Raw genomic sequence first — 22,348 nt, forward strand, 5'->3', positions numbered from 1 at the left:
CATTTTGTTCACCTCTCCTCCAGTCAAGCGCTATCCCCCATCATGGCAGTCATCCTGTATGGCAAATCCCTGGCAGCCCAAGGTAATAATGAACTGGCAATATCCCGAAAGAATAGAAAAGCAGCACCAAGTGTTTCCAGAGACCTTGGAGTACTTTTATAGTGCTACAAACTAACTTTGGACAGCACTTGATTTCTCTTGTCCCACTGTGTGAGCATCCAAAAAAAGTGTTGCTAGAGGAGCTTTTGAGGAGCCCTCCAGTCACGTAGATGATCTATAAGTTGTGCAAGATGGAGGCCAAGCATCCAATACACGTATCTCTTGTGGATAGCAGACTTCTATACCATGGAGTCTTTCAGTAGAGAAACAGCAACTTAAAAGAGCCGGCATTAGGAGAAGCACTAAAATAAGCACTTTTCAGGTGGCTGAGGAAATTGGAGTAGGATATTTACAGTTCTAGCCTGGCTATTTTTCTACTAGTGATAAAGTAGGAGTCACTACTGTAGATGCAGAATTCACTCTCATTGTCACTTCTGACAGTGTAATAGATGCTTGGGAAAGCATCAGTTTATCATAAGTACCTGGGAGGTTTACAATGCAGGTTGGAATTGAAGAGGGTTTATCTAGGAACAAATAATGCATCTGCCTAGGAAAAAAAAAAGAAGAAAAAAATAAGTAAAAAGAATATATCAAGAAACACAAGCTAAAAAATAATGATAAAATGCCTTTTTAAAGGATAGAAACACTGTTTAAAAAAATGTCAGTGATAAAAGAGACAAGATATTAAGAGATCAGTTTGCATTAAGGCAAGAAAGAAGTGGGTGACAAGGTCACAGACCTAATGTCTAGGCTGAAATCTCTTAAGGTGGGATTTTCAAAATCACTTTAAATTTGCATTGCAGTCCTGCCATTGAAGTCAGTGGGAGTTACGGTCTTTCCCTTAGGGGAAACAATTAAACCTTTGCTAAGTGCCTTAGAAAATGCTTCTCTTGAACTTTTCCCTTCAGGAAGATATATAGAAATTGGCAGACATGAAGGAAATGAAAGTTTATTTTATTCTAGCTGTTATGTTACATATTCTTCAGTAGTTTTCATCTGCTCAAGTGGTTGAAAAGTATAAAAATTCATAGGTTATCATATGAAGTAATAGTAAATTAATATTAAAGTAGAGCCCTCCCTGAGATGAATGTTATTATTTTTTGATATTGCTCCTATGAAATGAGAAATCACAGTTAAAATACAAATTTTGAAGATGAGGAAGCTTAAGTGGATTTAAGTAGGTTTAAGTGAATTCCTCAAGAGCAGTGGAGGTTGGTGGAAGGGAGCAGTGATAAACCTGACTTGAAATACATATTTTAGCCAACATCTTGTCCACTACAGCTGCAGTGGAGAATAATGTTTGTCTTCCTCAAGTTCTCAGAAATCGTAACACTGATTTCTTGTTGAAGAGATACTACAGGATCTGAGAGTCTGCTTAGAGCCATAAGGGCCATGCTTAGAGTTTTATAATTCAGAATTTCTAGTGGACAATTCAGAAGGACTTACATCCATAATCACAGACAGATATAAATTACATATTTCTTCAGTTTAGGATGAAAATTCAGAATTTCAGTTTTGGAATAACCAAAAAGATAAGAGAGATTTTATATGAAATTTTACTTGCATAATGTTCCCTAAGAAAAAAACAGGCTTAAAGTCTAATTGTGTTTAATGGTGTAAATTAATGGTATAAAAAAATGTGCATGTCTCTTGCAGGCTTCCATGTGTAAAATGGAACTTCTCCTTTCTAGATAAAAGTCTATTGTTAAATAATTCTTAAAAAAAAAAAGTGAACATTTTAGATTTTTTAAAATCTGATTTACTGGGATTAGAGTATCCTTATTCCTTATTTTAAGTACATTTATTTGGATATTGACATGCAGCATTTTTGGGGGGATTCTCTCAGTGTCAGTATCTTTCTTACATTCTCATGTTAGTGAAGAACGAGGCACAAGTTACCAGTTGGTTCTCTTAGTGAGAAAAGAATGTGGTTAGAAGTGGCAGATGTTTTAGGGATTAAATTCATCACCGCCTTCAAAGTGTCAGGATTTCTGTTTATGAAACAAAATTAAGTCAGTTAAGACCCACAAAGATATTATGGAAGATGGAAGTAGCAACGGCACCACTGAGAACACAGGCATAGGAGCGTGCAAGACTCAAGCTCAGCTGCGTGGGGAAGCCCTGATACCCCCTCATGGTGAGAGAAGCCTCCAAAACAAGGAGCTCTCCTGGTGGCTGTCTGTCCAGCTGGTTTCTCCTTACTCAGTTGTTTTGAGCAGTTACTAAAGACCATGGGTAAATGCTATGCAGACATGCCAAAGTAGATTCCTTTTGATAAGCCAACAAAATAGCTTCATTGTGAGTGCTTCTGATTTGCCCTTCCATAGGTGTCAGCCACAGAGCCTCTGTGCTGGAACAAACCCCATGGGTCACATCGTTGTTCATTTGAGGACTTCGTTGTAGTCCTGCTTTGACGTAAATCAGTGGCTCAGAGATCCCATTTAATTCTTGTGACATGCCTTGCTTAACCCCCTTTTAAACTGAAATAGTTAAAGCTACATATGCACAGATCCTGAATTCCAGCCCATTCTTGTCTGTCCTTGGAGTCACCACCACATCTGAGCTTTGCCCAGGGCAGTCTTGACTGCAGAGAGACTCAAAGAGAGCGGGCACATGTTCTTGCTATTGCTCTCAATAAGCATTTGTTAAACTGCTTTTATCCTTAAGAGTTGCCAATAACATAGGTTCCCCTGTATATCTTCTTAGTAATATAAATATAACACTACCCTGGAGCAATGCAACCCGTCATAATAGATAATGAAAAGGGATATTGGGAGGCTTTGGCCCCAACTGGATTTTTTTCTGCTAAGGTTTAGTTACAGTCTTCCTGGTTTTTTTCTTTGGTTATGTTAACACCAAAACTAGAATATATAAGCTAATAAATAAAAGAGAGAAGTAGACATCTGGATGAGATGATGGCAGCTGTTCTCCCTGAAGAACCACAATGGACTAAGTAATTACAGTCAGAAACAGCGTTTCAGAAAGCAGGATGGTCTCTAAACAGCCTTTGAGAAAAGAACCTACACATGCCAGAGCTATTTTTATTATCCTCAGAATTAAGAGAATAAAGTAGGAAAAATTCTGCACGCAAGTTCAAAAAAAGAGTTTTTTATGACTGCAGTGAAAAAGTAGTAAAAGAATAGTATGGATAAGGGACATATGGGAGTGGATGAAAGTGAAAATCAATCAAGAAGCAAGATTAGCAGTGAAGAGACCTTGCCTTTCAGATTCTTAGCCTTGAACTGAGGACAATGGCCGATGGTCACTGATATTGAACTCATGAATCATTAACTAATGAAGGACAAACCGTGTGGTTACTCTGAGTAGTTAAAGTGTGGATTCAATTTTGCATCTAAATTGCAGATATGTGCAGAAAAATGATATTTGTAAGCATTCTTGTAGAAAGTATGTGGAAAAACAAACCATTTCATCAATAAATTTATTCTCTTTGAAAGCAGTGTGCATTTACTGAGGCCTTAGATAACCCTAATTAGAGTTTAAACTAGTTAATGTGAAGTCTTTAAAGAAATTAACCATCTGTCACTTCCCAAATGATCTTAATTGAATAATTCTTCTAAACTATCCATATAATTAATATAAATTTTTATCTTGTGCACGAACAATATGAAGAAAAAAATCTTGCAATTAAGATAAACTGTGAGAGGATATTTAGGTGTAGCTCTTACCTGTTGTCACTGTCAGATTGACAGCAGGTCACCACATTGCTGTTGATTATACCAAATCAATCAGAAGGAAAGAGGAGACAAAAGTAATTGAAGTTCAGCAATTCAGAGACATCTGAAGGAGAAAATATCTAAAACATTCTGTTTTCTATACACATTTATATTATGTATGTATTTAATGTAATTCTGATTCACAAATTCCTCACTCAGAAATGAATGTTTTTTGCATGGCATTACAAGAATACAATTGGAGAAACATATTTCATTTATATATTTGTGTTCTTTTATGCACTTCTGCGTTTTAGGGGTGGATATAGCTCTTAATCTCCCATGTTGTTAATGAGTGGCTTGGAAAACCTGTCAGGATAATGCTCTTTACCCGTTAGTAGCTGAGTATGCAACTCAGGCATAATCCTGCTTGCTTTTGGGTATTGGATTTTGTTTGTTGGCTTCTTTCTTTTCTTTTTTCTTAGATGCTTACACAATTTGAATGCATGAGATAAACAGGAGTTGGTAGAAGCTTACAATATACAAGCAGAATAATCCATAGCAAACGCTATACAGGTTTTCTGTTTACTTTTAATCATGAAATACACATCAGGAAGGACAGGGAGGCTGAAATAAAAGGAGAGGAAAGGTGATGTGTCTCATAGACAGCGTGTTACTTTAACTTAGAGACAGAACTAAAGAGACTGAAGACTGAAGGCGTCTCCAGACATCTAATGAAAGTGTTAAGAGAGATGCCCAGCTGAGGGGCACGGTCATCCCAGAGGGTACGAGTTAGTGGCTCTGCATCTCTTTATACCAGCAGGGTCTTTCCTTAGGAGGCTCTGCTTTACCAGGCATATCTTCTTGCTAGCCTGGATTGTCTCGAGTTACCATATACTTAATCTATGTTCCACACCTTCAAGAAAGTCCCTGTCTCTTTTTTGGTATAAACTAATAACATTTTTCTCAGACAAACCATGTGAAATACTCCGGAAATGTATTTCAAAATGATCAAACTAAAGCACACGTGTGAGTATTTTTAAAAATATAGAATTATATTTATATGTACACGTGTGTGTCTGCTCTGTTTGCTGCACACACAAAGACAAGTGAACTGATTATGTAGTCATGGGCTTTCTGCATTTCTGCAAGTCATCGGTGTCTTGAAAGCTATTTAGTGAAACATTTGTATGCATTTACAGAGGAGTAATAACTTTTTTTTTTTTTTTTTTTTTTTTTTTTTGCATTTAGACAGACCTTATTCAAGAGTTTAGCCAATTTGAATACTGTATTTAAGTCTTCAGTCAACTCTCAGGCCAGAGATTTTATGAATTTTAATATTATTGAGCTTGGAGTCCTGGCCAGTGCAAAATGGATTTTAGATGTGTTAGATAATATTGCTTTAGAAGTAATCATGAAACAGTACATTTGGTCTTTTGGGCATATCAGTTTATGCAAATTCAGATTTGTAAATCATTAAAATCTCTCTGTGAAAGTAATTTTTTATTTCTTTGACTGTTCAATACTTTTGTACCTGATCTACCCTGTCTTGGCTATGATGTGCAGTCAAATGAGCATAAAGCTTTTGCTATGTCTGTGTCACATTATTTCCAAAGGTGCCTGAAAAAAATAGCCTCAGCTTCTTGGAGCATCAGAGCAGTGTCTGAGCAGTATTTACATTTCTAAACAATGAAAATAATGCTTCCATACTATTTTTGGACAAAAGGATATCATATTCATGGTTCTTTTTAAATTATTCTTTTATAAATTACTTTTTCACTTCTTTGTATTGCATTATCATACCTGCTTATGTAGTTCCTGATCTCCTGTTGAAGACTGCTGAGGTGAATTTCTATATTATCCCCTTCATTTCAAAAGCTGTGTTAGAAAGAAAAAACAAAGTAATAGACATGAGTCGATGAACTGCTATCAACAGAGGCACCCTTTTAATTACAATTACATACTTCTATATTTAATAAAACCGGCCACACGTACCTGATAACAAACAGAGTTATGGAAAAGCAGTTTTGAAGATCTCTCCAAACTGCACAGAGGGCCATGTATGTCTTGTTGGCTCTGCTAGCTGGTCCTGAGACAGGGAATGTGCAGAAGTGATGCATTTATATGTTTTTAATTATGTTGTTCATTCACATGATATAAGACAACAAATCCAGATAGGATGTAAAATATCCATGCTGATTCTTATCATTTTAAAGTTCCTGTTTCTTTAACTGAATTACGTTTTTTCCTTTTATTCTAAGACATTCTCCTCCAATATAATGACATGCAAACTTCAATCCCAGAATCGCTTATCAGAACCATGAATTTTTCATAAGTCACTAATGCTTGATTTAAAAGAAAAATAGACCTGAAGTTTGAGCAGGTAGTCACAGTTGTAGAAGCGACGGGTATTTTGATAATACTCCAGTTTTGATTAGGTGCAGGACCCCGTTGCTGCAGTGTTAGCAGTCATCCTCAGAAAGCCCTGAAGGGGATGAGAGGCTGAAGTTTCTTACTGCCGGATTCGGGAACATGACGTTTTGCCTTTGAATCCTAGCTCTGTCACTCAGCTGCTGAAAGGCTCAAGTTGTCTATAGCACTCAAATAGAAATGCGTGTGCTTAATACCTTGTTGGGTTGGAAAAACGGGAGTGAGTCTGGCCAAAGGGCTCCTGCTTGGAGCCGTCCCTGTCAGTACAGCTCTTCCTTTGGGTAGGAGTTAGGAGAACAGGAGAGCTGCTCTGCTCTTCTTCGCCCTTCTCCCCTATAAAGAGATGCTGTGTGTGCGAGGGTGTTTGTTTTGAATCAAATCCACCAGTGTGCTGTGCTGCTGGGTCTGCCCTTCCACCTAGGCAGCAGCTTTGCCACGTACGCTGCTGGACGCAGAGCTGCTGCTTCTCCCCCTGGCATGGTTCGTTTCCCATTGGGTGGTGTATGGAACTTCTAAGAAGGAGAAAATAATTAGTATGTTTTGTTTAAGTAGCATGTGTTATTAAAATAGCTCAATAGTAACACAGACGAGAAATCCAGAGTGTTATTACAAGGTAGATGACACTTGTAGCTAATTTAAGCACTTGTGACTTTTTTTCTTGTTTTATGAACTGCTCTGACAAAAATACTGTTTCAGCCAGCATAACAGATTACACTGGGGCAGGGGATCAGAGTCAAGTATTTTAACTGGAGTCTAATTAGGCCAAATCATTTGGTGAGCATTGACAATTTTAGTTACCATGCTGAGAGTGAAGTAATTAAATCTCATGCTTCAGGACTGAGGCCTGCAGCCCGACTGCTGCATTCAGTAAGAGCCTTGCTCAGGAGGGGTGAGGGCTGCTGACCACGTTACGGTGATATAAGAGACACTTAAATTGATAAGAGTGGTATCAGGTAAATGTTAAACAAAACAAAACAAAACAACCCCTCTTTGTGCAGTATTTAAAATTAGTTAGCTCTATTTTGGTGATTTTTTGTCCTTTTTAGAAAAAGGTACTTGACATTGTCAGAGGTCGATTTACAGCTATTGTTGGATTAGCCATGTTGGTCCATTTTCACAGTTATATACTCCTATAATTTATTGCTAGTATTGAAATAGCAAGCTGAATGTTTACTTAGTGATTTGCAAACGTCAACAAAATGATTTTCACCCACCCCCCGCCCCCCGTGAGGTGTGTTTAGGATTCAGCCCTTATTTGGAAGCTGGAAGTTTCAGAGCAGTGTGTGACCTGGCCCGAGCCAGGGAAGAGAGAACACCCGGAACCAGGTTTCAGACTTGGGCCAGAGAGATGGACGGAATAAGCATAAGCCAAACTAGGAACATTTGTTAGACCCTGGGCAGACTGATGGCTGCGCAAACCTCACTTGCACTTTAGTCCATATCTGATGATTGAAACTGAGTAATTTTTATTTTCACCAAAATGTTCCATTTTCCTAAAATGAAAGATTCCAAAGAGCCTGAAATTATTTATGGTTAGATTTCCAGAAGGTTGAAACATTTAATTCTGTTGCATTGATATTTCATTTCAAAGGCGATGGATCAATTTATGTGACATTTTGAAACAATAACTTAGACCATCTTATTTTGGAATTATGTCATCTTATTTTGGAATTATATTTTGCTTTAAGTTTTTAATTGCAAGCTGAAACATTAAAATATTGAGTAACCTAAGTACTTACAAAATACATATATTTTTAATTTCCACTTAAGCAGTGCACTTCAGGTTAACACAAAATCATACTTTCTTTCTTGTTCGTTTAATCCAAAAAGCGTTGTTCCCCAGGGTGTCAAAGTTTAGTCACCAAACTGAAGAGTCAGATCCGTTGAGCTCTGGTGCCAGGACACCCCGCGATGAACATCCCATAGCCCCAAACAGAAGGTGGACGTTTGTTTTCAGTTTACTTACTCACTTGGATAAAGATGGGACCTGTGCACCCCATGAAGTGAAGGAAAGCGTGGGCTACATTTGCCCACGTGGGTCCTGCCTTCTGCTAATGGTGTTTTTTGCAGTTCAGGTTGTGTGACTGACACCATGAGTCAGCTTTTTGAAAGAAACCATGTGAATCCTGGTTAAGATTAAGATGCAGGAATAAATTGTATATTAGATCTGACATATGGATTTGTAGTATGCTAGCCATTGTGGGGACAAATGATTACAAGTGCACGGCAGCAAATATAGAACATATAATAGTGGTAGCTGCCCGTTAATGAAGAGGAGTTATGCTGCAACAGACTTACACAAATATGTGCTAGGAATGTATAGCCTTGTTCACTCCAGAGTTATGTTCTCACCTAGCCCTGTTTCAGTATCTGCTGCTGTTCTTGTCTCTTTTTTAATGTCAAAACCTACATAAAGCTCTTATTTTGTTGTATATTCAGTATTTGAGAACAGACTGTTATTGTTTTATCTTTCAGAGCATGATGAATGTATCACAAACCAGCACAACTGCGATGAAAACGCTCTCTGTTTCAACACCGTGGGTGGGCACAACTGCGTCTGCAAGCCGGGCTACACGGGAAATGGCACCGTGTGTAAAGGTAGGATGTGGAAGCCCCTGCGCTCAGCAGCCTTTGAGCTGGCTGAGTTAATGCCAGTCTCTTCACAGACCTTGAGACAAAATACTAGACATTTTGGTTCCGTGCCTCTTCATGAGTGGACATAGGAACTTGGCAGTTCACACTTCATAGTAATTTGGGGATGTTGCATGTTGGAGATGCTGGGTGTGTTCTAAAATTTGGAGTAACTACTTTTCATTTCTCTCCCAAGTTAAGTTTCCGTAACTGCTACCCCATTCAAAAAACCCAGTGTTACCAACAAAATTACAGTTGTGCAAATATTGTCAAATCTGCATTTGCCACTGCCAGTCACTTGCTGTTTTGCTGGGAGATTGTTTGATATGCTGTGTCTCTCCATAGTAAATGAGAAAAGCAGAAAAGCAGGAGCTGCTGGGTATTTTCTAATATTTCCATTCACTGGTGAAGATTAAAAATATGTTAATAGTCTCAGATGTTTTTCTGGAGGTACAATGCTGCTTTTCTAAGTCCTGCTGTATTTTGCATCGGAGGAAGTAATACTTGGTAATTGGTCCCAAACTGTCAGAAGTCTTCAGACTCCGAGCACAGGATTTGAGAATATCTGACAGTACAGGTAGGTAGCACAGCTGTGAGTGAAGTGGCTCAGAAATAAGAAGTGATCTAGCTGCAGCAATAGCAAATGCAGCATTCTCTGAAACTGAATCTCAATCCCCCCATCTCTTGGATGCCAGAATCTAAGGGGACTGTATTCATAGATACATTCTGCTGCTGTGTGTTATCAAGGCTGCACATCCCTTGATTATACACAGCAACAGTTATCAAGGCTGAACAACCCAGCATTTCTTTAATCGATAAACCTAATTAAAATATTGGTACTAGCCACTCCTTCACCTTAGTCCTAGTATACTTATTTTTTTTCTATACATCCTAATATGTAAGAACTGCTTGTAAAACACAGTAGCATGCCTACTTGCAGTCAAACACGTGGCTAGAGGAAGAGAGCTGTCAGCCAATCCCCCTATTTATGCTGTTACCTCTTTTGGGATGTGAGAAAAAAACACCTCAGCCTGGGGAGGTTAAAATCCAGAGCCACTGTGCTCAGAAGAGCAACAAGTCTGTGCGGCTGAGCCCTGTGCCGTGCTTGGGAATAGTCCCCAGGCCTCCTGTTGAGGATGTGCTGCTTCACATGCAGGTAGTTGAGACTTTGGTTCGAGGAAGGGGGCCTTGCCATGGAGCAGCATTGAGCTCTTTCAATTCCGTGTAAGACCTGATGCAGATCTAATGTTTCACAGGGTCTTTGACCCCTCTGTAAGCGAAGTGTCCCTCCTTCCCTTCTTGATATTGAAAAGAGAGTATGAGGAGAAGGCTTTGAGACTGTGTATCCTGTTCTGAGAAAGGTGCTTCTCTGCAGCCCAAGCTTGGATGCTAGAGGCTTTCAGAGAACTGGATGCATCTCTTGACCACTATAGGTTCAGCAGCTCTCTGTGCCCCTGCAAACTGATCGATTCCAGGAAGCAGGTCCAGGAAGGTCCATTTGTACCAGGAACTTAGGTGTTCCACTCAATGCTGTGAGTCCTACTTCACAAGCATGGTGCCTCAAGACCGAGTTGGAAAGGCCAGCTTCATAACACTCATGTTCTCTCTTAGATCCACCTTTGGACCCCATCAGTGATGCTGCCAACCGTCCCCTCTTGTGGCTCTTTACAAATGCAGGGTTAACCCCAGTGCTCTTGGGCAGAATTTCACTCTTCATGTTGGTGATGAGCTGCATCCACTTAGTTTTGCCTTCAGACTTCCTCTTTAATTTCTTGTGAACACAGCATGGCTCACTCCAAAGTACAGATACACTCTGCCATGTACAAGCTGCCATGTTTTATATCCTAACTAGTTGCAATCATGTGTCAGCAGAAGGAATTTTTGCAGGCACACACCTATTGACAGCTGTGTCTAGATAATGTTCCACTTAAATATGTGAGCACAGTTTCTTAGATTTCGATGCAAGACAAAGAACAAATCCAAGGATGGACTTCAAACTAAATGGTCAAAGGGGTTAAAACCCCTTGAAGCAAAATTACTCTTTTTATTGTTTTGATCTAATTGCTGAATTTAGGAATCAGGTAGGCCAGATAATTTACTGCTTAATTGTGCCTGTTAAGTTCAGGCTTTTATTTGGGAAGCAGTGAAGAACAGCCGTGCCCTAAGCAGGGTCTGTTGCTATGGAAGATGTTCCCTTTCTCCGCTTCCCAGTGCATGGGAAGAAGCACATATGCGGGCTGTTTTCTTCAGATGATTTACTCTAATCTCCCTCTTCATCTTGTCAGACCATCTGGCCAATGAGGCAGGGGGGCTATAAACCATCTCCTGGTGACCTCTATCCTTAGGTGAAAGCAGCCTCTGTGCTCAGCACTACAGGACTATGTTTTGTGTCACTCTGCTAGAGGCCTGCGGACGCCTGCAAAGTTGTTGACTGTAATTTTGTTAATTCCTTCTTAATCATATATTGTGCTTTTTTTATTTCAGCATTTTGCAAAGATGGGTGTAGGAATGGAGGAGCCTGTATTGCTTCCAATGTATGTGCCTGTCCCCAAGGCTTCACTGGGCCCAGCTGTGAAACTGGTAAGATTATAATGGCATTTATGATGAACATAATCCTGGAGGGATGCTTGAGGTAATCCAAGAATAAAGGAATGTTTTAACTGTGTCCCTGAAAACAAAAGGAGCTGCCACTATGTTGCTCACTTTTCTTATATGCCTCCCAAGAGCATGTATTACAGTAGTTCTAATTAGCATCAGTGACCACAGAAATTAGAACTTGGATTACAACACTTTGAGTTCTGATATTCTATAATTAAGAAGATTATTATATACTTGCTTTTCATCTCAAATAGCCTTTGGTGTCTCCTACAAACAGCAGATAATATGAAGCCTAGAAATAAATCCAAAAAAACCCAGATTATTTCTGTGCTCTAAACTTGTGACTAGTTCACTAGCTGATCTTCTCTTGCATTCCTATTTAAAGACATCTTTGATTAACTCAGCAGTCTTTACTTACAGACAGATTTTAGTGTTCTTATTATTCTTCCTTTCTCTTACAGGAATTCATTTCTCTTCTTGTTAATCCTGAAAATGGCAGTACCACAGAGCCTAGTTTTAAAGTTTTATTTTAAATCTTGGTTCTATGCAAATTACAGGAGCAGGCACTCTGCCCAGCAGCCTGTTAGCATAGAATGTTAATATTTAGCATCTCAAGTGCTTGTAAATAATTTCTCAAAGTTCAAATGAGTAGTTTCACCACCTTTATTTATTACTGTAAAATTTTCAAATGCATTCTAACAGTACATGCCTTCAGGAGGCAAAGGGAAAAAGCTCTCTTAGATTAATTGGCTTCACTATGCCTAATAAAAGGGCAGTCTGCTACCTATGATTGACTATTGTTGCCATTCTATATTACCTTCAATAAATCTTACAAACAGAAGAAAGGAGGTCATTTCAGCAAGTATTGCTTTCATCTTACTTGTAAACATGTCCAATTTAATGAAAAACACAACCTGATCTGATTTCTGTATTCTCTGGTCCGTTTGAGAGGTGAAAAATATGATTGTTTTCATTCTTCTGTATTTGAATGGATGTTACTTCAATGTGTAAAGGGGATGTGATGTGAAAAGCAGCATCCTGATTGTTAATCTATTTCTAGAAAGCTGTCAAGAAGGCAAGTTTTCAAGTATTTCTCGCTATTTCACAGACTGGAAATGATGTGGTGCAGAATATCAGGTCACTTCACAATAGTGTTACGGTTTTAGTTGAAGACATTTTTTTGGGTGAGGTAATGCTGAAGTATAAAAATAGCTGCCTTATTTTAGTGGTTTGTCTTAAATGCTTCTTGCAGCTATTCTGCTGCTATCAACCAAGCAAACTGAGCACACAGTTTCTAGGCTAAGATTCATCTCTCCTAAATTTAATTCAGATGCAGGCCTAAAGTCAGGCTGAGTAGATTCAGGCCAAAATGACTTTCTTGTGCAGTTGTTAATGGTCTAACTGCCTTTCTCTTCTACCCTTCCTGAAATATATAGGAGGGTACAGCAGAGTTCACTGGCCCTGAATCTCTTTGGAAGCTTCACACAATGTTTTCTGAATAAATGATTTCAATATTTACCATCCAATTAGCATCACAGTTTTGACTCAGAGCTAGTGTAACCATTGTGATTTGGAGCCAGTGTGACAGCACCAAACCAGTTTTGTAGGTCCGTTTTGCTAGAAGAGGCTCATCTGTCATTCATTTATATACACATCATATACATCCACTAAGGAAAATCTGAGCTTTGGAGAGTTCACTCCAAGTGACTATGACAGTGTCCAGTTGTCATTAGGAGCAACTGATCAAGCCATTCATATTGCAAATAATTCATGGTGGAAGGTTCCCTTTTGAGCAGTTACTTTATCTCCAAAGACAATTTTACGCTTTCTAGGCAGACATCTTTAGTTGTTAACACATACAAGGAGGGAAAAGGATTGATTTAAAGATGTCAAATCTATTTTTAAATTACGTTACTTAGCTCTGTTTATGCCACACTATGTATATGAACTGGTTATTGAGGATTCTTGACATTTATAACTTACGAGAAAAAAATTATTTTCTTAACATTTGAATGGAATTTCCTGTTTTTTGATTTGTTCCCATCGACTCCTGTCCTGTCACTGGGCACCAGAGAAGAGTCTAGATCGATCTCCTTCACCTTCCCCCACAACCATGTACATCGGTAGGATCCCTCCTGAGCTTTTGCTTCTTCAGGCAAAACATCCCAACCCTCCCAGACTCTCCTCTTTCAGGTGCTCTGGTTCCTAAATTATCTTCATGGCTTTTTGCTGAACTTGTTCCATGTCTCTCCTTATGGGATAGCCCAAGACTGGAGCAAAACGTGGTCTCGCCAGTGCTCAGCAGTGGGGAAGGATGACCTCCGTCAGCCTACTGGCAATGGTCATCTTAGCACAGGCTAGGAGGTTGTTTGACAGAAGGGCACATTGCTGGCCGCCTTCAACTTGATACCTGCCAGGACCAGCAGGGGCTTTTCTGCAAAGCTGCTTTGCAGCCAGCCAGCCCCAGCCTGTGCAGGCCCATGGGCTTTTCCTTCCCAAGTGCAGGACTCTGCATTTTCTTTTGCTGAACTTCCTGATCTCTCCAACCTGCTGAGGTCCTTCTGAATGGCAGTGTAGCCCTCTGGTCTGTCAGTTGTTCCTCCCAATATTGGAGCATCAGCAAACCTGCCAAGGGAGCACTCTCACAGAATCACAGAATCACAGAATCACAGAATATTTAAGGTTGGAAGGGACCTCTAGAGATCATCTAGTCCAACCTTCCTGCTCAAGCAGGCACACCTACAGCATGTGGCACAGGGTGGCATCCAGGCGGGTTTTGAAGACCTCCAGAGAAGGAGACTCCACAACCCCCCTGGGCAGCCTGTTCCACTGCTCTGTCACCCTAACAGTAAAGAAGTTCTTCCTCACCTGGAGATGGAACTTCCTGTGCTCCAGCTTGTGGCCATTACCCCTCGTCCTGTCGCTGGCCACCAGTGAAAACAGCTTGTCCCCTTCCTCCCTGCATTGTCCCTTCCTGAACTTATACATAGTAATCAGATCCCCTCTGAGCCTTCTATTCTCCAGAGAAAACAGGCCCAGCTCACTCAGCCTCTCTCCATATCATTAATGAAGATGATAAACAGTATTGGCCCCAGTATCAACTGCTGGGAACAGCACTGGGAACTGGTCTCCACCTGGACTTTGTGCTGCTGATTGCAGCTCTCACCCTGACAGTTCAGCTAGTTTCTGAGATGTGTTACCTAGTGTGTTACCTAGCCCACTCTAGTCTATGAAGATGTGATGGCAATGTTGAAGGCCTTACTGAAGTCAAGGTGAGCAACGTCCACTTCTCTCCCCTCATCACTGAGCCAGTCTTCTCATCTTTGTCAAGCATGATTTCCCCTTCATAAATCCTTGCTGTCTACTCTCAATCACCTTCTTGTCCTTGACATATTTGGAAATGATATCCAGGAAAATTTGCTCCATCACATTCCCAGGAACTGAACTGAAGTGAGATTGACCAGCCTGCAGTTCCACAGTCTCCTTCTTGCAGATATTTGTGACATTTGTTTTCATCCAGTCCTCAGAAATCTCTCCCTGTCAAGAACTGGAAGCTGACATTGCAAGACTAATCCCTTAGCACATCCCATCAGGCCCCATGGACACGTGTCTTTCCAGTTTGTTTCAGTGTTCCATAACCTGCTCTATTCAGGGTATTTTTCCATGCATCTGCCTTTCCCACTCACCTCAGGGCCTTGGGATTGCTGAAGGCTGGTGTTACCAGTAAAGTCTGAGGCAAAGAAGACACTGAGCATCTTGGCCTTTGCCAAGTCCTTTGTCACCTGGTCTCTGTCTTTTTAAATACTGAACTAAGCCCACCTTCTTCACATTTTTATTTTATTTTATTTTATTTTATTTTATTTTATTTTATTTTATTTTATTTTATTTATTTTTTATTTGGCTGCTGAAAGATCTGTGGAAGCCCTTCTTGTTGCCTTTCACATCCCCCACCAGGCTCAGCAGCAGATAGGCTTTGGTTGCCTCACCCTGTCCTTGCTGCTTGACCACTTGACCAGTGCCTCTAAACTCTTCCTCAGGCTTTGGAGGGTCGATGCTGATCCCTGCTTAGGCCCTGCTTGTGGGGCAGGTGCCCAGGTTCCTTTGTCAAACCAGGGCATTGACTTAGATCGAGAAGAAACCAGAACTGGAAAAACTGGGGCTGCTGGTGTTCAGAGCACCCCTGAAACTCTTGGTGAGGCTGAGGCCAACAAGGCCTGGCCTGTTTCCTTAGCACAGTGTGGGTTGGGAAGATGCACCATTCATCAGTGAAAAGTGCATATGGGAATGGCTGGTGATAATAGACCAGTCCTTCTGGCACCAGTTCAGGTAAATCGTTGATGAAGTGTCTACAGCTGTTGGCTTAGAAGCTAAAAGATACAGCCTGGAAATTAGATTGGGCCGGAGGTGATGAGCCCAGCAACCCCTCTGAGCCTTGCAGCGGAGCAGGGAGAGGAGGAGTCAGTGATGGATGGGCAACAGCTGAGCGGGAAGAGGCAGCCTGTCTCTGCTGAGGAGGTCTGAAATCTTCCAGAAAAATTACCCTCAGACTGAACACGATTCCAGGGCATGAACATCCCCCCATGACTCAAAGCAGCTTCCTGGCACATTAGCATTGGAAGCTTGTTTGTGTTTGCGGGCAGAGCTGCAACTCTTCACCCTAATGACATGTCAGCCGCGACGAGAAGGGGATGTCACATTCCTAAAAACCATCAGTTTTTAAAAAGAAAAGAAGCCTTGTGTAACAGGCATTGCATTTCATAAAGTGTTTTGCTTCCCAGTGGATACTTGTGAGTGTCGGAAGGAACCCCTGCTTTCCCAGTAACATAAGGATTAGAATCAGCTAAGACTGTGTGTTAGTCAGCTATTATTTTTTGTGAGAAGAGGTGAGCTCTGTGAATGCCTTGCAGTTACTGCAGCTGTTGCAAAGCTTTGCAATTATTTATCTATTAGAAACAGTTTAGATTAATGGTGGCCCTTGCCTTGTTGAAATGGGCCAACGGCATAAGGGAGCAGAGGCAAGAATCACGTGCAGGTATTTCAACCGCTGGCACTTTTTGTTGTTATTGGTAGCAGAACAGAAAAATTCATGGGAGAATTCCTGTTACTCTTCCCAAAGGAAGTAGACTGAAGTAATGTTAATGCTGGATATGCAGTTGTTGACTTAGGAAAGAGGAGGAGATATGTGTAAAAAAATTTTCAAGATTTAGAAGACACAGTAAGAGCCCAGTAGAGCACAGTTGTCCTCTCTACAGAGAGCTGAGGTGACCAAGGGCGTCTGAAAATGTTTGTGCCTGAAATACATTTTCAAAATACTCGACTTATTGCTACCTTTTTTTAAAAATGTAAAACTGTGGGTTTTTTTTTTTCAGTAGATATTTTAGCTGCTTTAAGTCATATTTGGAAAGTGTTTTATATAAGAATCCATCATAAAATGACTTTGTTAGAGCTGCTTGATATGGCTGTAACTTCCCTTTAATTGGATGACAGAACTTTAGTGGTGGATTTTTCTCCTACTATATATGTATATGCTAGCACATATACAAGACTACTGATTTTTTCTTTTTGCCAACTTCTCTTTGAGTTCCCACACTCATTTCATGCTTTGAATATTCCCCTGAACCATTTTTAATTATGATGTAAAATTAAATAGCAATGTTTGACTACTAGAGTTTTGATACAACTTTTGTAACAAGTTGGATGGAATTATACAGCCTTTTTTTGGATTATAGGTGGAGATTTGCACTTCCAGATAGTGAACTTCCCTTGGATATCATAGGAATCTTGTCCACCTACTACGTAACAATCAGTGGCAAACTACTGAAAATAAATTGGCACCCAAAACTATTATATTTGAAGGAAAAAAAAACCAACATTCAGAACAAGCTTAACTTATGGACTTTACATTCATTCAGCCATAAGTTACTAGTAGCAGTCTGAATAATGAAATGGGCATCTGAATTTGAGATCACTCTTTTACCAGAAATAGACAAATTTAAGGAAAATACAGTATTTGGTTCTTCTCCGTGGTTTTCACTTTTTCGTTTATGGAAAGCTCAAACAAAAATAAGTCAGTTTGGGGAATACTACATAGAAAATGAAAAAAATATATTTTTTGTAAACAATTTTTGGGTAACTTTGTTTAACATTTGTAGTTCAAAATATTAAAATGCACCTCAAATGAGTGATTTGGCTAGCTGTATGCTAGCAAATCTAATCTAATGATTTGTGCTACTTTCTTTATCAGTAACTGTTTAACACACGTGACCGTTGCTCTTTTCAGCAAATTCAAATTAATTCCTTCATGTGCAATGACCAAGATAATAGCAGGTTTTGGTTATTGCTGTTCCAAATGAAGCTTGTGAAAATCTTTTAATTCTGATACCCCAAGTGTTGGGAAAATAGTTTTATTGGTATCAGAACAGAAGTTGTTGTCAATGTAAGCAGACAGCTTGTTAACTTTGCTGATAATGCTAAAACCTGATTAAGCATTTTAGTATTTTTAACATCACAAGTTTAAGCCCTTGATTGCTGGTGTTCAGCTAAAATAACCACAGTCAGCGTGTGGCCAGGTAGGCTCTGAAAGCTAAAACTGTGAGACAAGTGGCATTTGCAGCCACTGAACCCATTGTAAAAGTTCTGGAATTAGTCTTAAATTGAACTCTTAAAAGCAGAACTCTGAAAAATTCCTGGCCCCCAATGTAATGAAAGCTGTCTGGAAGTTGGGAAAGTGTCATGGTAGGAACCTTCCCAAAAGCTCTAAAATCTACTATTTGCTCAGCTCTGTTTTTTAAAATGAAAATTTAAACAGCTATTTAATAGTGGAACTGGGATCTTTACAGTAATATAAAGAGGCTCAGTTTCATGCATGCAATATGCAAGACCCTGCACTAATATAGTAATAGGAGTGCCCTTAAAGAGCTGATAATGTAATGGGACCGTGTAGGCTACCAGCTGGGAGAAGGAAGAGTAACACACAAGCTGCTTGAGCAGAAGGCATATAGGGATTCATAATTCATGAAATCCTCATGGGTTTGGGGGCTTTTTGATGAAGAAGAAGAAAAAAGAAGGGAGCAGGAGGAAGGCTGTGGAGTGAATACTAAGGTGTAGGCTGTTGAGAAGCAATAGCTGTAGGAAGAAGTGGGCCAGTGCTTTGTCCCACTGCCTAGTTGAGTGTCTGCTGCAGCTCACTGGTTTTCACATCTTGCCTCACTTGCTTCCTCTGGGATTTTTGCTCCGTTGATGGTGCTTACATGTGGGCTAGTGGCGTTCGCTTTTTGCAGTGCCAGATCTGAAGAGAGAAGTGGAGGTTTGGTCCTGGTGTCCTGAGAAGTCAGATTCCCAGTTTTGGGGAGGCTCCCAAGTTTGAGGCACGGAATTTAGAGAATATTTTCAGCCAATAGCGCGCTAGTGGTATTTTGAAGGCCTGACTTGAATTTACAGGGGTAAGAAAATGTTATATTTGTTTAGAGATTCTGGATAAAATTCTAAAAAGCAAATCGTATTTGAGCCTCACCTGCAGTGTACTGTTTAATAGATCCTAATGTGCAGTGAGTGAATTGGGGTTCATCACATTCTGAAAGTCAGACTTTCAGAGTTATTCAAGGCTGGCATCTCACCTTACTACAAGTCACTACCAGGGTTCATAGGCTACTTGAAACTTTTGTCTGCAGAGGAAGCAGAAACAACCCCCCCTTCCCTCCTCCCACAAAGAAACAAACAACCCCCCCCCCCCATAAACCTAGAACAACCCCCCAAACTTGTGCTGTAATCAGCCCTGCCCAAATTGTTTGTGGGCAGCAGAGACCTGGCTCCCCAGCTGGGCTGCATCCTTGATGGGCACCGCAGGTGTCCTGAAGTTTTGCCATCGGGTCGCTGTGCAATCCAGCTCTCCCGCTGTGGAAATGAAGAGAGACACTGGAGCTGACACGGCCAGGTTGTTACAGGACCTAGCTACATGCCCAGTCCTGACCTGGGGAGCTGCACTCATTTATCATCCAGAAATGATTCCCACAGAGCTCCTCGTTTCCTTTGTATGTGTCCTGGCTCCCTGCCCTGTGGAGATTTGGGTATGTTGCATAGCAGGTCAGGAGATTTGGCCTCTTCTGCCACAGTTCAAGTGTAGGTGCCAATCAAAGACACAGAGTTTCCAGTTTCCTCTTGGAGGTGGTGTAGCTAACACTTGTAAAGGTAAATATCTGACCATACTTTCTGTTCTCAGGAGTTGAGTTTCTGTTATAGAAACACTTCCGAGTTACTGCATGCACCTGCATTTAATTAGTATTTTCTGTAATTTCCATTTCATCAGAAAGAGACAGGACCCAGCTGCTAAAAATAGATAATTTTGCTGAGGATGCTAAAATATGTGTTTTTTTAACTTGTGTCTGAAGAATATGCTTCAGCTTTGTTATGTGGCATCACTACCCAACTGTACAGATTGGTCTTAAAATTAGGACTGGATTAGAGCCTTGGCCTTCTCAAAGTTGGTGATTTTGTGTTTCAGAGGCAGGAGCAGTGCTCTTTGAGCCATCATTGCTTTAGCAAGGATACCAGTCAAAACATTTCTGCCTATCTTGGAGTTGCAAAAGGTATAAATGCTTTCAAAATAAGCAGGGATCTCTGTGATCTGAACAAGCACTCGCAGGGTGTGGGCTAAAATCACCGTGTTAATTTGCACAGTTGACTTAATGTAATTTCTCTATTGCCATAGCTGAAATGGGTGAAAGCCCTTATTGAGGTTCATGTCCTGAGGAACTGTAAGTATTGTCCAGGACCAGTGATTTAAATCCTGTGCTCCCATGAATCATCTGTTCATCTAATCCCATGTGTTGGTCATGTCCACAAGTCTTTTGCAGTAGTTGGAGAGAACTTCCATTCAGGTTTTTCTTCTTTTAGCTTATCTCACATACAGATAAATAGTTTGAGGATCATCATTCCATGAATTCAAACCTCCGTGCTGCTTACTTGTCACATATTGTGGTGTTAGATTAGTCTACCTTTCTGATGTACATGTTAGAATTATATGCCACCTAATTATATATATTCCTAAGTGATGATTAATATACTAGGACTGTTTTGGCATGTATGTGCAGGTAATCCTGGCTTGACTGACTTTTCCAGCCAGTTGGGCCTACTTTATACTATGTAATATCTGAAATTCTTAGAGAGTCTCCAAAAATTCTTGTTGGGTTGATAATGGAGCAGAGGGTACAAACAAACTTCTGGTTCCTTCCCCCCCCCCCCCCCCCCTTTTTTTTTCTAAAAAAACTAAAGAACTAAAACAATATGTTCTTAACTTTATTCATAAATCATTTTCTTTCCCCCAGCTAATTAGTGTTCTAAGTGCATAGCTGCCTAGTCCAACGTGTATAAAAATAAAGCAAGTTTCTCTTACAAAGTAAGGAATGTACCAGGGTTTAATAAAAGATATGCTAGAGTTGTTTTTCAAAGGAGGGTTTACCACAGAAGGATCTCAAGTGTGGTACCTTTTTCTAAGCTAATTAAAAAATGCTCATGAAAAATATCTTGAATTTGCCTGACTCTAAAGTCACTGCAAAGCATTTAGTATATCACAACCGAAGGAGCACTGCGCACTAAAAGAGGCCAATGCTGCAATCTCTGGTTTTTTAATTGGGCACCAGTTGCTCTTGCGAATATAGGAGAAGCTAAGTAGAATCCAGAGCTTTAACTCTTTCCTGGCTGTGCTTTTCTTTTGACATCTCCTGTGGTGCTGGAGTCTTTCAGAGGCAGCGTGCAGGACATGGGTGTGGGATGCCTGGTACAGCCTCCAAGGGCTGCGGGTGGCAAAGGGCATGGCCCTCACACACTCCAAACATAAATGTTTGAAGGAAAGGCTGAAGAAGTCATCCCGACACAAGATGAAAGCTGCTAATTACATTTGAGTGATTACATTTTGCAGGAGGAACATCCCATGGTGTTTCTTATCAGTTGGGAAGCTGGTAAACCAGAAACCCTCTGTAGAGTCTGGCTAGAAGGCTGGCAGGAAGTAGGTTACAAAAGGAGGTTGTCCAAGACCTACCCTGCCTGTGTCCCCTGTGACTTGTCTGAGATTTCTCCATTGATTCGTATAAAGGGGATAAACTAGCTAGTTTCTTCCCTCAGCTCATATGGCTTTAGAAGAGCCTTTTCAGAGAGTGAACAAGAGACTTTTAGATAGAGTTTCTGCTGGGACTGTCCTCTGAGAATCTCCAAACTAGTTTTTTCTCAAGGGGGAAAAAAAAAAAAGGACATATTCAAAGGCTTTCATTCATAAAATCGTTTACAACCCTTTGGCACTTGCTGGTCATAGTCTAAGAGTCTTAGCATGACTACCAATTCAATTGTAGCAGGGAAAACTAACACCAGGGGAATGAGACTTCCCTACAAATAATATTCTATTTTAACAAGGCTAATTAAGGCTGCAGAAATATAGATATATGCAGCCAGTAGGTGCATTATAAACATGGTACGTATGATATGGATATGCTCTATATAGGTGAAAATGTGAAATTCAATGTATTGAATTTCACAGAAAAACCAGAGTCTTGTACCTCCCTCTCTTCAAATACTTTCTCTGAATAGATACAATAATAACAGGTTAGTTACTTACAGCTACAGCTGGTGCTATATTCAATCTCTGTTTCAAATATACGTGAAATTAAATATCCTCAGAATCCAGTAGAATTGTGCAGGAGACTTTTATTGTACAGAAAATAGTAATTGTTCTCTCTACACACACAGAAAAAGGGGCAAATTAGTATCAGTGAGTATCCTTGTGGCTGGTACAATATGTTTGTGCTGCCGACCAAAGTGGGCATGAGAGCAAGGGCAGGAGGTGCAGCTTTCATCAGTACAACTCCTCTCCTCTCCTCTCCTCTCCTCTCCTCTCCTCTCCTCTCCTCTCCTCTCCTCTCCTCTCCTCT

General features: G+C 40.3%; 1 protein-coding gene across 1 annotated transcript in view; it reads left to right on the forward strand.

Moving 5' to 3' along the window:
- Positions 1-22,348, forward strand: part of NELL2 (neural EGFL like 2) — a 136,448-nt gene that overhangs the window by 86,600 nt on the left and 27,500 nt on the right. Inside the window, exons 14-15 of the mRNA XM_026050258.1 lie at positions 8,676-8,798; positions 11,316-11,411. Coding sequence (XP_025906043.1) covers positions 8,676-8,798; positions 11,316-11,411 — 219 coding nt within the window. The remainder of the gene's footprint in view (positions 1-8,675; positions 8,799-11,315; positions 11,412-22,348) is intronic.

Source organism: Nothoprocta perdicaria, unplaced genomic scaffold, assembly GCF_003342845.1.
Source record: "Nothoprocta perdicaria isolate Ctin4 unplaced genomic scaffold, notPer1 scaffold_67, whole genome shotgun sequence".
Classification (NCBI taxonomy): domain Eukaryota; kingdom Metazoa; phylum Chordata; class Aves; order Tinamiformes; family Tinamidae; genus Nothoprocta; species Nothoprocta perdicaria.